At 45.2% G+C, this 12,656-nt stretch overlaps 1 protein-coding gene across 4 annotated transcripts in view; it reads left to right on the top strand.

Moving 5' to 3' along the window:
- The window catches only part of LOC134226677 (uncharacterized), a 59,641-nt gene that overhangs the window by 27,836 nt on the left and 19,149 nt on the right, over window positions 1-12,656 (top strand). For 3 of the 4 annotated variants that reach the window (XR_009983537.1, XM_062707608.1, XM_062707609.1), the window contains exons 4-9: window positions 451-921; window positions 1,404-1,574; window positions 1,641-1,859; window positions 1,945-2,052; window positions 2,133-2,292; window positions 2,358-2,505. Coding sequence is in view for 3 of the 4 variants with exons in the window: in XM_062707608.1 (XP_062563592.1) it covers window positions 451-921; window positions 1,404-1,574; window positions 1,641-1,859; window positions 1,945-2,052; window positions 2,133-2,292; window positions 2,358-2,505 (1,277 nt within the window). In the remaining variant the exon portion in view is untranslated. The remainder of the gene's footprint in view (window positions 1-450; window positions 922-1,403; window positions 1,575-1,640; window positions 1,860-1,944; window positions 2,053-2,132; window positions 2,293-2,357; window positions 2,506-12,656) is intronic. The other variant, XM_062707610.1, reaches the window with a different exon arrangement.

Here is a 12,656-nt window from a genome sequence, read left to right as displayed (position 1 = left end):
AAATATCTGAGTGGTTCGGAACGGTTTACATGTCCTTTTAGATTATTAGTTATTCCAATGTGGACGAGTTGATCAGCGTGGTGAGATTGATCCTAATGAGACCTCATTGATCAACTTTCCACCGGTTCACAATATTCAGTTTATTATTAGGAAACATGAATGCAACACTGTCCTTTCCATAAATAAGCAGCTGGGTGGTTACTCACCTAAACGCTAGGCATTCTATATATTTCTACAAACTAATCCTGTATATCTCTATATATCCTATTTATATATTTTATATTTGTACACAACTTCTGCGAATGTTTCTAAAACTGCACGGATCGTTACTAAACGTATCTACACAAATCAAAATACCAAACCATATATATATTCGATTTCTATCGCAAACCACAATCGAATCGGCAATCGGAATTATCACCTTCGTCCAAATTCGTACCACGAAAGCAGATACGCAACTCATCGCACTTTAACCACCACCAGCAGCATTCGAACCAGCACTTTCCTCAACATTCTCAGCAGCAACGTCTGCAGCAGCATCTCCACCACCAGCAGCAACAGCAGCCGCATCTCCCCCTACACCAGAGCGTTGGTAATTCGGCCTTTCCATTTGTGGGGTACTCGTCGACGGCGCTGAACAATCATCTGCACCATCCGATGCTTGGGGGCATGGCGACAGTGGCCCACCAGGCCAGCGGGCCAGTCGGCGGTGGCATGATGCCTCAGCACGACAATAGAAATAAAAACAACAATTCGTTCGTAAGGTCGAGGATACAGAATCCTCACATGCAGTCACATCACCACCAGTCGCAACATCACCAGCAGCATCCACATCACCAACAGCAACAGCATCATCAGCAGCATCACCACCAGCAGCAGCAACAGCATAATGATTTTGGAGCTGATGCCGATTCCGATCAGGTAGGGGCGCACATCATTGCACATGCACGCAGACTGAGCAAGTCTGGGAGACCCGAAAAGATCTCAAAATTGCTGCAGTGCACTCATCTTCATGCACGAATGTCTTGCAACCTTGCATGCTTTATCCTTGTGTATATCGATCCTTGCTCCCCTCTCCTGGGCTGCCATCTCACACACCTTCCTAACCTGACAGGTTTGCATTACATTTTTTGTTGCATACTAATATCAAAAGGTTGGTTGCTTCTCTTTGTGTTTGTTGTTTGTTTCGTATTGTAGATCTGATTGGTCCATATTGTTATTCGCCTGATATGTCCAAGCCACAATGTGTCCCGTCTGCTTTATGCCAAAATCAAAAATAGCAAATTAATTCATTTTGTCACAGGAGCTTAGCATTATTGTATTTGTTTTATTGACCATTGCCACTATTCCTTCTGAATGATCAATTTTCACAAGTCGAGAAATTTCCTTATCGTCAAATCTAGATGTCGGAGAATGAGAGTTACGCGCTGGAATACCTAACTGAGGTGATGGCAGAGCTGTACGACAATCCTGGCATGTTTGAAAACATCCAACGAAAGTTCAAAGGAACTTTCTCCGAGTTCCGAAGTAGCAACTTCGTGCTAAGCAATGCCGTGGAGTTCATCTTTGAACAGGTTTGTGATGATTTCTATTGTTTTTATCGTTATTTGCTATAACTGTATCCACGTATCCGAAAACAGTCGATCAAGGAGCAAAACTTCCGCTACATGGGGGCTCGTCTGTGTAAACTGCTGGACAGTCTGGACGAAGACCCGTCGAGCGTACTTCGACAGCTGTTAGGCATGAAGATGAATCATCAACAGTCGGAATTGCTCAACTTTATGACTCACGAGCAGGTCAAGGTGCGCGGTACGACACTCTTCCTGGCTGAACTGTATATGCAGCTGCGGAAACCGAATGTTAGTATCGTCAAGAATGTTAATTGTGTTAAATCCATCAAACTTTTGAACAAAGAATGTAAAGGTTTTCAATTTCATTGATCAGGATATCATGCGGAACGCTGAACTAGCATTACGAATCGTCGAGGCTGCCAAAGTACTTTTAGGTAAAGAAGGCCCGGAAAACATCAAATGTGTCTGCCAATGCTTGAAGGTAAGGGCGGCTGTTTCATTAGATTCTGAATGCATACTAAAGTTACACAACGGTATTTGTCATTTTTCTATTACTAACAGCTTTGCGGTTATGAGCTGGAACGTGACTGTCACGACGAGCTGATGGACATCATGCAAACGTTAGGACAACTTGAAGGTTCGACCGACAATTCGACTGGTCGCTTTATTCACTCGGTGCTGGAACTGCAACAGAAGTCCTGGGGTCGTAATGAGGAAGTCGGTTAGTATAGCAGGACACCGTAAACAAGTACAAAACGGCAACTTATTTTATTATTTCAATTGCAGTTCCAGTTCTTCAACCCATTAATGAACCAACCTCATCGACTGACGAATTCGACAGTCCCGTATTCTACGGTCCCGATGGGCAAGTCATGACACAGGAGGAGAACGATTTCCTAGAAACGGCCGCCCCAGTCGCCTTCGAAGATTACGAGTAAGTTATCGCATGCGAAATGAACAATGGATTTCATTATTTTGTTATTGTCCAAAGTTTGTATTTCAACTTATGAACTAATGAAATACTCCTGAACAACTTTCTGTGCAACTTTTTCTCTCGAACTAATCAGTATCACAAAGCGTTTTAACCGGTTTTTGGCTCTCTGTTTGTACCGTTGTTGTTATTTATGTTGAAATACCGGTACCGATACAAATACATGTGTTGTAGTGATGGAAATGGAATTATTCAAGCCTTTATAACATTCCCTTAGTGTACGAGAAAGGCAAAAATGGTTTTGGGTAGAGATTATTAGTGAAATACTTTTACTTGCCGTCTAATTTCTATGTCTACTAATAAAAATTCTACAGGATGCGAATGGGGTGATGATTATTCTGTGTTACACGAGCCATTAAATTTCAATCAATGCCCTTTTATTATAATGAAAATTTTTTAAAATTACAATGGCAATAAGATAGGCATTCGTACTCTCTTATTCGGTTTGATCAACATGGCGAGCTATTGGTCGCAGACAGGGAATCAATTTTTTTGGAATGCGCCTGCGAAACAAGCGACAAAAGAGAACCAACGACAAAGCTTTGTTTTTGTCGGAGATAATAATGAAAAAGATCCGAAAAATTTTGTCAGCAACAAAAAAGAAGACAACCTTGTTGCTAACTTTTCAACCCGTTATTTTGCATTATTTCTAGAGCAAATTTCGGTTTTATGCTATCATAGCTTCTGCTTTTATGGCAATATTTGAGAATCGAACAATGATTGCAACTTTAGCATCGTATACATATTGTGTTCGGGTTCGAATAAAGATTTGTCGCTAGGTGCGTTTGTCAGTAACAAACTCTGTTGATGACAAAGAGTATATTGTTAAGCGTTGTTCGAATATTGATTCCCTGGTCGCAGATCGAAGCTATAATAGGTGGTGGAACATAATTCGACGGAATTTATTTAATAAAGGCCAGTCAGCTCTGCTTAGCGTTTTTTTGTGTTGTGACTGTGTCGATCGACAAAGTGGAAGTATGGCCTAGTCACCAGGATTTTGTTTCATTCGGGAAACCATTTTCCATCACAAATTAATATACGATGAATTTACCCTCCACTTTTTTGCCGCCAAAGGAGTTGTTCACAGATTGAATGATTTCCAACGCATGTAATCACTTGGAATTATTTTGCAACTCCTAATGCTACAACAAGCTCATCTTGTGTTTAGCACGGGTCGTCATCGGGTATTGTCTTCAATTCAGTGCCTTTGAAGGTTTTTGACCGTCCTTCACGCGGACCGTTGTAAACGCCATAACTGACGATGAAACTTATCAAGGCTGTTGGGCAGAGCGAACGAAGAGAGGAATATTCTGAAGAACGCGAAATAAATACACGTGTGTATGGTTGAAGTAACAAAAGCTAACTGAAGTTTTATTCAAATTATATCATTTAGTGTCTGCTCACTAGAGCAGTGTTGCTGGTTTTTCATACGGTGTTTGTCGAGCTGATAGGGCTCAACACTCCTCCTCAACGTTGAAAGATCTGATGCCAATAGCGTTCTTCATCTGGACCAACTTCACAGCACTCAGCGGTTTCGTCAATATATCGGCTTGCATTAGTTCAGTTGGGCAATAACAGATTTTAATTACACCATCGCGCACCAGGTCCTTAACCTTCTGTCTGTGCTCAAAAAAACTTACGTTGTCTGTGCTCTGGGGTCAAATTGACCCCAAATTGAAATTGCTATAACTTTTTTAATGTTTGGCCAATTTTTGATTTTTTGGGCTGTTTCGAAAGATAATTTAATCATCTTTCAGGTCGTTACCAAAGATTGACTAAAAGTGGGCGGGTACATCGCGGGGAGGGGTTTTAGTGAACAAGGGTACAAAAACAGTGATTTTTCATGATTATTTTACTTATATCCGAAAATCCTACCCATTTTGAACTGCAACTTTTTTAAAAAGGCTATGCAGAAAGGCATGTGCTTTGGCATGAGGTGTTGATAAGTTTAGAACTCGGCCGCCAGGTTTTGGTATATTTGAATTCATTATTTTAGACTACTCAAGATATTCCGATATATTGAATTCTCCTCAGTGTAAATATTCTTATCGCACAAATTAAAAAATGGGAAGAAGTGCTCATTATATTGAGCACCGCTTTGTAGTGCTAGACATCCTGAACAATGTTGCCGAATACAACTTGGGTGTAGGTATGAGGGATCTCAAGCTAAAGCAATATTTCATATATGCAAGAATATTGCAAATACACTAGCGCCGCCTATTTGTAAATTTCCTTATTATTTATTCCGTCACATGACAGTCTATTCCCACCAGACGAACTTTGTTACAGACGTCATCTTTACAAATTTCGAAATTGTGCGATAAGAATATTTACAATGAGGAAAATTCCATATATCGGAGTTACTTGAGTAGTCTAAAATAATGAATTCAAATATACCGCCACCTAGCGACCAAGCGCTAAACTAATCAATGCCTCATGTCAAAGCAGACGCCTTCTTGCATAACCTTTTTGAAAAGGTGCAGTTCAAAATGGGTAGGATTTTTAGATATAATAAAATAAGCATGAAAAATCACTGTTTTTGTACCCTTTTTTACGAAAACCCCTCCCCGCGATATACCCGCCCACCTATAGTCAATCTTTGGTAACGACCTGAAAGATGATTAAATTATCTTTCGAAACAGCCCTAAAAATCCAAAATTGGCCAAACATTAAAATAGTTATAGCATTTTCAATTTGGGGTCAATTTGACCCCAGAGCACAGACAACGTAAGTTTTTTGAAAAAAGGACACTGTAGCGCATATTTTCAAGATTTTTCAAGCGAATTTGCACCTAGGAGACAGATCTCGGCGAGTTTTACCAAACTACCAAAAATTAGGAGAATCGGTTGAAAACTAAAAAAATGGCAGCCACTCAAAGTGGTCTGGGGTCATATTGACCCCAGAGCACAGACAAAAGGTTAATATAGTTGTACTTAGTGTCGATGTGCTTCGATTTCTTCTCAGTTCGATCAGCTTGCGTCAGAGCTATGCAGCTAAGATTGTCTTCCCATACAACTATAGGTAGATTCTCCGGTTTACCAATGTCAGACAGTAGCTTTCGGAGCCACTGAACTTCCTGCAGACACTCAGCGAGAGCGACGTATTCGGCTTCTGTACTAGAGAGTGCCACACATTTCTGCTTGCGACATCCCCAGCCTATCGCGCCATCTCCGAGCTTGAACATATATCCTGACGTTGATTTTCGGTCGCGAACGTCGCCGGCCCAATCCGCATCAACAAAACATTCGAGATTAACACCACCATTTCCAAGACACAACTCTTCATCTGACGTCTTCTTTAAGTAGCGAAGCACACGCTTTGCCTCGTTCCAGTCTCGCTGCGAAGGCTCCGTCACTCTGCGTCCCAGGATAGAAGAAGCTATGGAAATATCGTGGCGACTATGCACTGCAAGATATAACAAAGCTCCAACAAGCGACTAGTACTGCTCTGCAGGCGCCGGCTTCTTATTATCCTCCTCCTCAAGTTGGATATAGCCCGGATCCATGGGAACTTTGGGCGTTTTAGCATTGGACATTCCGTACCGATTCAAAATAGTGTTTATGTACGCTTTCTGGCCAAGGTAGTATTTTCCGTTTCGCAATCGTACCTGAACTCCAAGGAAAAACTTCAGGGTACCCAAATCAGTCAGCTTGAACTTTGCTCTAAGGCCCGTGACGACATCGGAAAACTCCTCCTCAGTGTAGCAAATAACAATGACATCGTCCACGTAGACGAGTAAGAAGATGGTCTTACTTCCGCATTGTTTGATATACAAACATGGGTCTGCAGCAGACTGTGTGAAGCCCATCGTTTTTAGCACATCGTCCAAACACTTATTCCGGCTTGTTTCAGCCCGTACAGACTACGTTTTAGCAAACACACCATCTTTGGATTCCCGTTGTCGTAACCGGCAGGCTGACGCATTAGTATTTCCTCTCGCAGTTGACCGTATAGATAGGCGGTTTTAATGTCGATATGTTTCGCCAGCACACCGCGCTCACTGGTAACTGGCAATGCCCGAAACGGGCGCAAAAACCAAGTCATACCCACTCTCGTATTTTTGGCAGAATCCCTGCGCCACGAGGCGTGTCTTATAACGCAGCAATTTTCCGTTTTCGTCGGTCTTACACTTGAACACCTACTTTGAACCAATTATTCGGCGACCCGGGGGTGCTTCAACGAGTTCCCACGTACCATTGTTCAAGTGGGAATCCATCTCGTCGTCCATAGCTTTTCGCCACTCAACTGCATTCAATCCGGAAATCACCTCTTTGAACGTTCTCGGCTCAGTGCCATCAAGCTTCACCGCATTGGCTTCCTCGCCGTATCTGATTGGTGGAACACCCGCTGTTGCTCTTGTTGTTCGTCGTACCGGCACCTGTGCATCCACTTGCTGATCTCTAACAAGATTATCCTCAGCATCCTCGAATTCCAAAAACTTATCATCGGAAACTTTATCTGGGATATGGCTCGCAATTGACCAATCCACCTCTTCAGTGGGTAAGGGTCGTTCGGAATCACTCATCGCTTGTTTTCGAGTACATTGCTCCTCCTGAGCCTTTGAACCATCCCGAGTTCCAGAAAACGAACGTCATGGCTGATTTTGATTTCACCGCTTTTCATATCCAGCATTTTGTAGGCTTTGTGCTCAGCTGAATAGCCCACGAAAACCATTTTGACGGCTTTGGTATCAAATTTCTTTCGCTTCACTGCGGGCACCATCACATAACCACTGCAACCGAATACTTTCAAGTGGTGCAAGTCCGGTTTTCGACCAAACCATATTTCATATGGGGTTCGATCTGTAGCTACTGTCGGCAAGCGATTCTGGAGGTAACAAGCCGTGTTAACCGCCTCTGCCCAATATCTTTTGTGCATGCCGGCATCTATTAACATGCAGCGACCCATGTCACCCAGTGAGCGATTTCTTCTCTCTGCTATGCCGTTCTGTTGCGGTGAGTATCCTGCTGTAAATTCCGCCTTGATGCCTTCTTCACTATAGAACCGCCGAAGCGCCTTACTAGAGTACTCCCCGCCCTGATCGGAGCGAATAATACAGGGCTTGCGTCCGAATTGATTTTCGACCATTCTCACGTACTCTTTTATTTTAGTGGGGACCTCCGACTTTTCTTTCAGAAAATATACATACATGTATCTGCTATGGTCGTCTATCATTGACATGAAATAGCGACATCCACCCTGCGTGACGTGCTCCATGGGACCACATACATCAGTATGCACTATGTCAAGTACCTTGTTGGACTTCTTCTGTGCAGCCTTCGGAAAAGGTGGGCGACTCATTTTTCCCTCAATGCAGCATGCGCAAGTCAAACGTAATCCACAATCAGAGATTTCCACTCCGGACGCCAACGCGTTCCGCCAGATTTTGTCCAGCACTTCCGGGCTCCTATGCCCAAGCCGGCGGTGCCATGTGTGTTGGCAATTGTTTGTATATTCACTAGTCTCTACTTTAGCGACATGATCAACCTTTACCTCTTCTGTCACCGACGGCAACAACCGTGCTTCCGTACATCAATTTACACCCGACGATATCGAATACACCTTTGGATGCCAATTTGCTTGTCGAGCTAATGTTTCCTTCCAGCGTTTTGGAACGTAGAGAACACCGCTTAATGTAAGCTTAACGGGTTCATTTCCATCGTCAATACAGTCAATTAAACATTCCCCAACACCTTCCACGCAATTTTTCGTTCCGTCAGCAACGACAACATTTGATCGAGAAACGTTTTGCAAACGAATGAACGCGCTTTGATCATTTGATATATGCCATGTTGCTCCAGTGTCACGAACGACGAACCAAGAACGAACGGAGCCCGACTGTTCGAGTTTTTGCGCACTTTGAACGTGAACGACTTGCTGTCGCTTTCGCGCACTTTTTTCAGCTTCTGATCTTCTTTTTGCTTCGGCTTTTTCTTATCTTATCAGCTTCGTCGTCATTTTGGTTCTTCTGTCCAGCCTGCACTGTTTCTTTTTATGTCCGATTTTACCGCAAAAGTAGCAGCAGGTTTCTGCTTACCATCTACTTTCAGTACAGGCTCATCCGAAAATTTTTCGCCGTAAACTTTCTCGCTTTCGTCAACAAGCTTGGACGTAACCAGTTCCATGGTCAGATCGTTATCCGATCGGCTTTCCAAGGCTGTCGTGAGAGCGTCAAATTCTTCCGGTGACATGTACGGTGACAATTTCTCGCCAGGTCCTTCTAGACGGGAATACAGCTCCTCGATTCCATATATGAATTCTTCCATATTGTCTCCTTCCCGATAATTCATGCTGCAGATTTCTTTCAGTAGCGTAACTTTTCCGGTCAATGTTGCTTTCTGATGATGCGCCTTGAGTGCATCCCACGTGTCTTTCGCTGTAACCTTTGTCATGATCAGATTGTGCTGATTGTCTTCAACCAGCAAAGCAATCGATGCCCTCGCTTTTGCGTCACCTTCCGTCCAAGCTTCAGTGACAGGGTTCGGTGCAACTCCCGGACTAACATATTGCCTCACTAACAGCATTTGAACTTTAAACACCCATGCGCGATAATACCGTTTATTTAGACGCACAACTACAATTTTCAACAAATCAATTTTTCACTCTTTTTGCGAACCGTCCGGTACAGAAAGGAAAAAGGCCCAATACCTGTTGGGCAGAGCGAATGAAGAGAGGAATATTCTGAAGAACGCGAAATAAATACACGTGTGTATGGTTGAAGTAACAAAGGCTAACTGAAGTTTTATTCAAATTATATCATTTATGGTCTGCTGACTAGAGCAGTGTTCCTGGTTTTTCATACGGTATTTGTCGAGCTGATAGGGCTCAACAAAGGCACGTTGTTTCACTTTCACTTTAAGACTGGATCACCGTCTACGACCAGATCTTTTGAAAAACAGCGGAATCTTAGTTGCATAATAGTAAAAAAAAAACCTCGGTACTCATTGTCCTAGGCTAAACTTTGACCAGGGATTGAATTCAAAAGAGAATGGGAAAATCTCTTACTTATCATCTCTGTACACATTTACGATATGTTAGCATACCGTGAGAAACTTTTTTCGCAATCTGTAAAAATAATAATAATACTCGATAATTTTCTATGGGCGCTTTGCCCCACATTACCAGCCGCTGTACACTAGTTTTGTCAATATCGACAGCAGCTGGCACTGGGGATGCGCTTTGTGTGATATTCCGGCGAGCTCTGGCGAGCGAGAGTAGTGGGAGTGGCAGCAACCTGGAAAAATATCGGGCGCAGCAGTACATGTTTGCGGTTGAAAAAACTGGGGACTGACCTGTGGTAAGACTTGCCCCACAGTGCCAGCCGTTGCCGAAACTACTACACGATTCCTTCCAGACATATCGGCAAAGACCGGTACTGGGGAAAGACTTTGTGTAGTTTTGCCGACTGCATCATTGTTGCATATACTGCTTCCCACGGGTTTTGATGCTGGGTGAGCTCCGTTTACTGATGTCAGGTCTTTCTGCGCAGCAGGGGCAGCAGGGACAGTAGGGACAGCATGGACCATGTCCAAGGGCTTGACGACCCCTCCCCAGCTGTCTGTGAGTCAGGGAGAACTGCCTAGGGCGTGGTGGGATTTAGCAGTGGGCTCTGTTAAAATCCCTCCCAAAAAACCACAAGTGCCCGTAAGCAGACTCTATCAAAGCGACTGTGTGCCGCTTCAAAAGCACAAGCCCAGGGAGTGCCATTGGCACATCAGGATTGATTCCAGTAAGATCCTGATTATGGTATACTGGTTGTATGTTATTGGTCTTGTTTTGGATATTGAGATATTGTGAACGCGAGGGCTGGTAGTCTGGTTATTCTATTCTCTTAGTAAGGCCGGGTGACACCGACCTGAAACGGCGAATGGGCTAATGGCCAGGCTGTCTTCCGTCCCCTAAAACCGTGGCGGGCCTTGCAGCACGCGGTACAATTCTGTCGCTCAGCTGGCAGCTGAGTGGGAGTAGGCTCAGATGCTTTTCCCTGACTAGCGCTGATCTGGCTCTGAACACGAAAGTGTCAACCCTCGCATGGCCTCCCTGCATGCCGCAAGGTATGTATAGATAACCATGGGATCGTGAAGGCGACTACACCAGCAGGATTCGACAGCAGCCGCAAGGGGACCCATCAGACATGAGTAATCCCATTAAACAAAAACGACGAAGGAAGGAGGTGAAGCGAATGGTGGTAAGGAGAACCCTTTCACCAGACGCAGCGGCCTGGAAAGGTCGCCCCAAAGATCGCCGGGGAAGGCGATGGTGAAGCCCGTGGAGGGTCTGAGGAGGTGCCGGTTGAAGTAAAGATGGACGGCCCTACCCTGACCCGCGTCATCAAATCTGTGATGGCGAACCACGAAGAACGCGGTGGTCACACGATGGAAGTAGTCACGGAAGTATCCGACGTGATTATGTCCTTCCTAGACAACCGGGTTAACTACAGCAAGGACTTGAAACTTGCTGTACAGGCACTCTGTGCCCTAGTAGTTGAGGCCAAAACGGAGTGGAGGTCCCTACTAGAGGCCAGTAAGAGTGCAGAGAAAGAGCTCCGCAAACTCGTCAAGGAGCGGAAGCAGGCGGATAAGGACAAAGAGGAGGCGGAATTGAAAATTCGTCTCTTGTCCGAGGGCAAACGACTGGCGGAGAGCCAGGTCGAGGAACTCCGCAAAAGGATGGCTGTAACGGGAGCGACTCCGAAGCTGAGTAAGGTTACGCAGGAGGCGAACCTGAAAACAGCTGTCGAGAATTCCGCAGCCCCTGAAGTCAGCGAAAAGGAAGAAGGTCGAGCAGAAGGATGGCCATCCCAAGCCGTTGAACCCAGTGCCTCCACCAGTGAGGACCACTGAAGCTCGCCGGGAGGAAGACCTACCCTGGAGGGAAGTCGTGAACCCCAAGAAGGCGATACGACAACGACAGCAGACCGCAGAGAAAGCGGCAGGCGGAGCGATACGCGCCACTGTTAAGAAGGGTAGAGCCCAGAAGACGACGGGTGAACCTTCCAATGTCAGTGGTAAGCGTAAAGATAGAGGTGAGGCGATTATCGTCAGTACTGACGATAAGAGCTACGCCGAAGTCTTGAAGGCCATGAGAGTTAATGACAAACTCGCTGGCCTAGGAGAGGATGTCAACTGCATCCGAAGGACGCGGAGAGGCGAGATGATTCTCGTCTTGAAGCGGGATGTTGCTCAGAAAAGTTCTGAGTACAAAAGTTGACAGAGGAAGTCCTGGGCGATGGGGTTCAAGTAAGAGCCCTATGTCCAGTTTCGAACATCCAGTGCAAGGGCCTGGATGAAGTAACCGAGGCTCGAGACCTGGTCGACGCACTGAGAGATCAGTGCAATGTCGAGATCCAGGAATCTACGGTTCGGTTACGCAAAGCTTCGCTGGAATGCAGGTTGCCTCATTCCAAGTACCTCAGGCTGAGGCCAAAAAGGTAATGGATAAGGCTAAACTGAAAGTGGGTTGGTCGGTATGTCCGCTAAGTATAAGCCAACCACTTCAGACCTGTTTCAGGTGTCTTGGCAACGGTCATAAGTCTTATGACTGTAAAGGACCTGATCGCAGTAAGCTATGCCGTAGGTGTGGAGCTGAAGGCCACCAAGCTCGCACCTGTCAGGCTGCACCAAGGTGTCTGATCTGTCCCCCGGGTACAGACAACAGACACCTCACCGGTGTCCAGGCTTGTCCGGCCTCTAGAAGGACCCAGACACGCAGGTAACACAGCTTAACCTGAACCACTGCGAGGCGGCTCAATTGCTGCTACAACAGTCGGTTACTGAGTGTAAAGCTGATGTAGCCTTGCTGTCCGATCCTTATCGCATCCCTGCCGGTAACGGTAGTTGGATTGCGGATAAGTCCCAGATGGTGGCCATCTGGACTTGCGGGCGATATCCCATTCAGGAGATAATATCATCACCTGACGATGAGGGTTTCGTTATAGCAAAGGTAAACGGTGTTTACTTTTGTAGCTGCTACTGTCCTCCCAGGTGGAGTATAGTGCAGTTTACTAGGGTAGTAGATATTCTTGCAGCAAGACTAACTGGCTTAAAACCGTTAGTTGTAGCAGGCGACTTCAATGCGTGGGCAGTGGACTGGGG

The sequence above is a fragment of the Armigeres subalbatus genome, chromosome 3 (assembly GCF_024139115.2).
Source record: "Armigeres subalbatus isolate Guangzhou_Male chromosome 3, GZ_Asu_2, whole genome shotgun sequence".
Lineage (NCBI taxonomy): Eukaryota > Metazoa > Arthropoda > Insecta > Diptera > Culicidae > Armigeres > Armigeres subalbatus.
The sequence above is the reverse complement of the archived record's forward strand: the minus strand, read 5'-3'. Positions and strand labels throughout refer to the sequence as shown.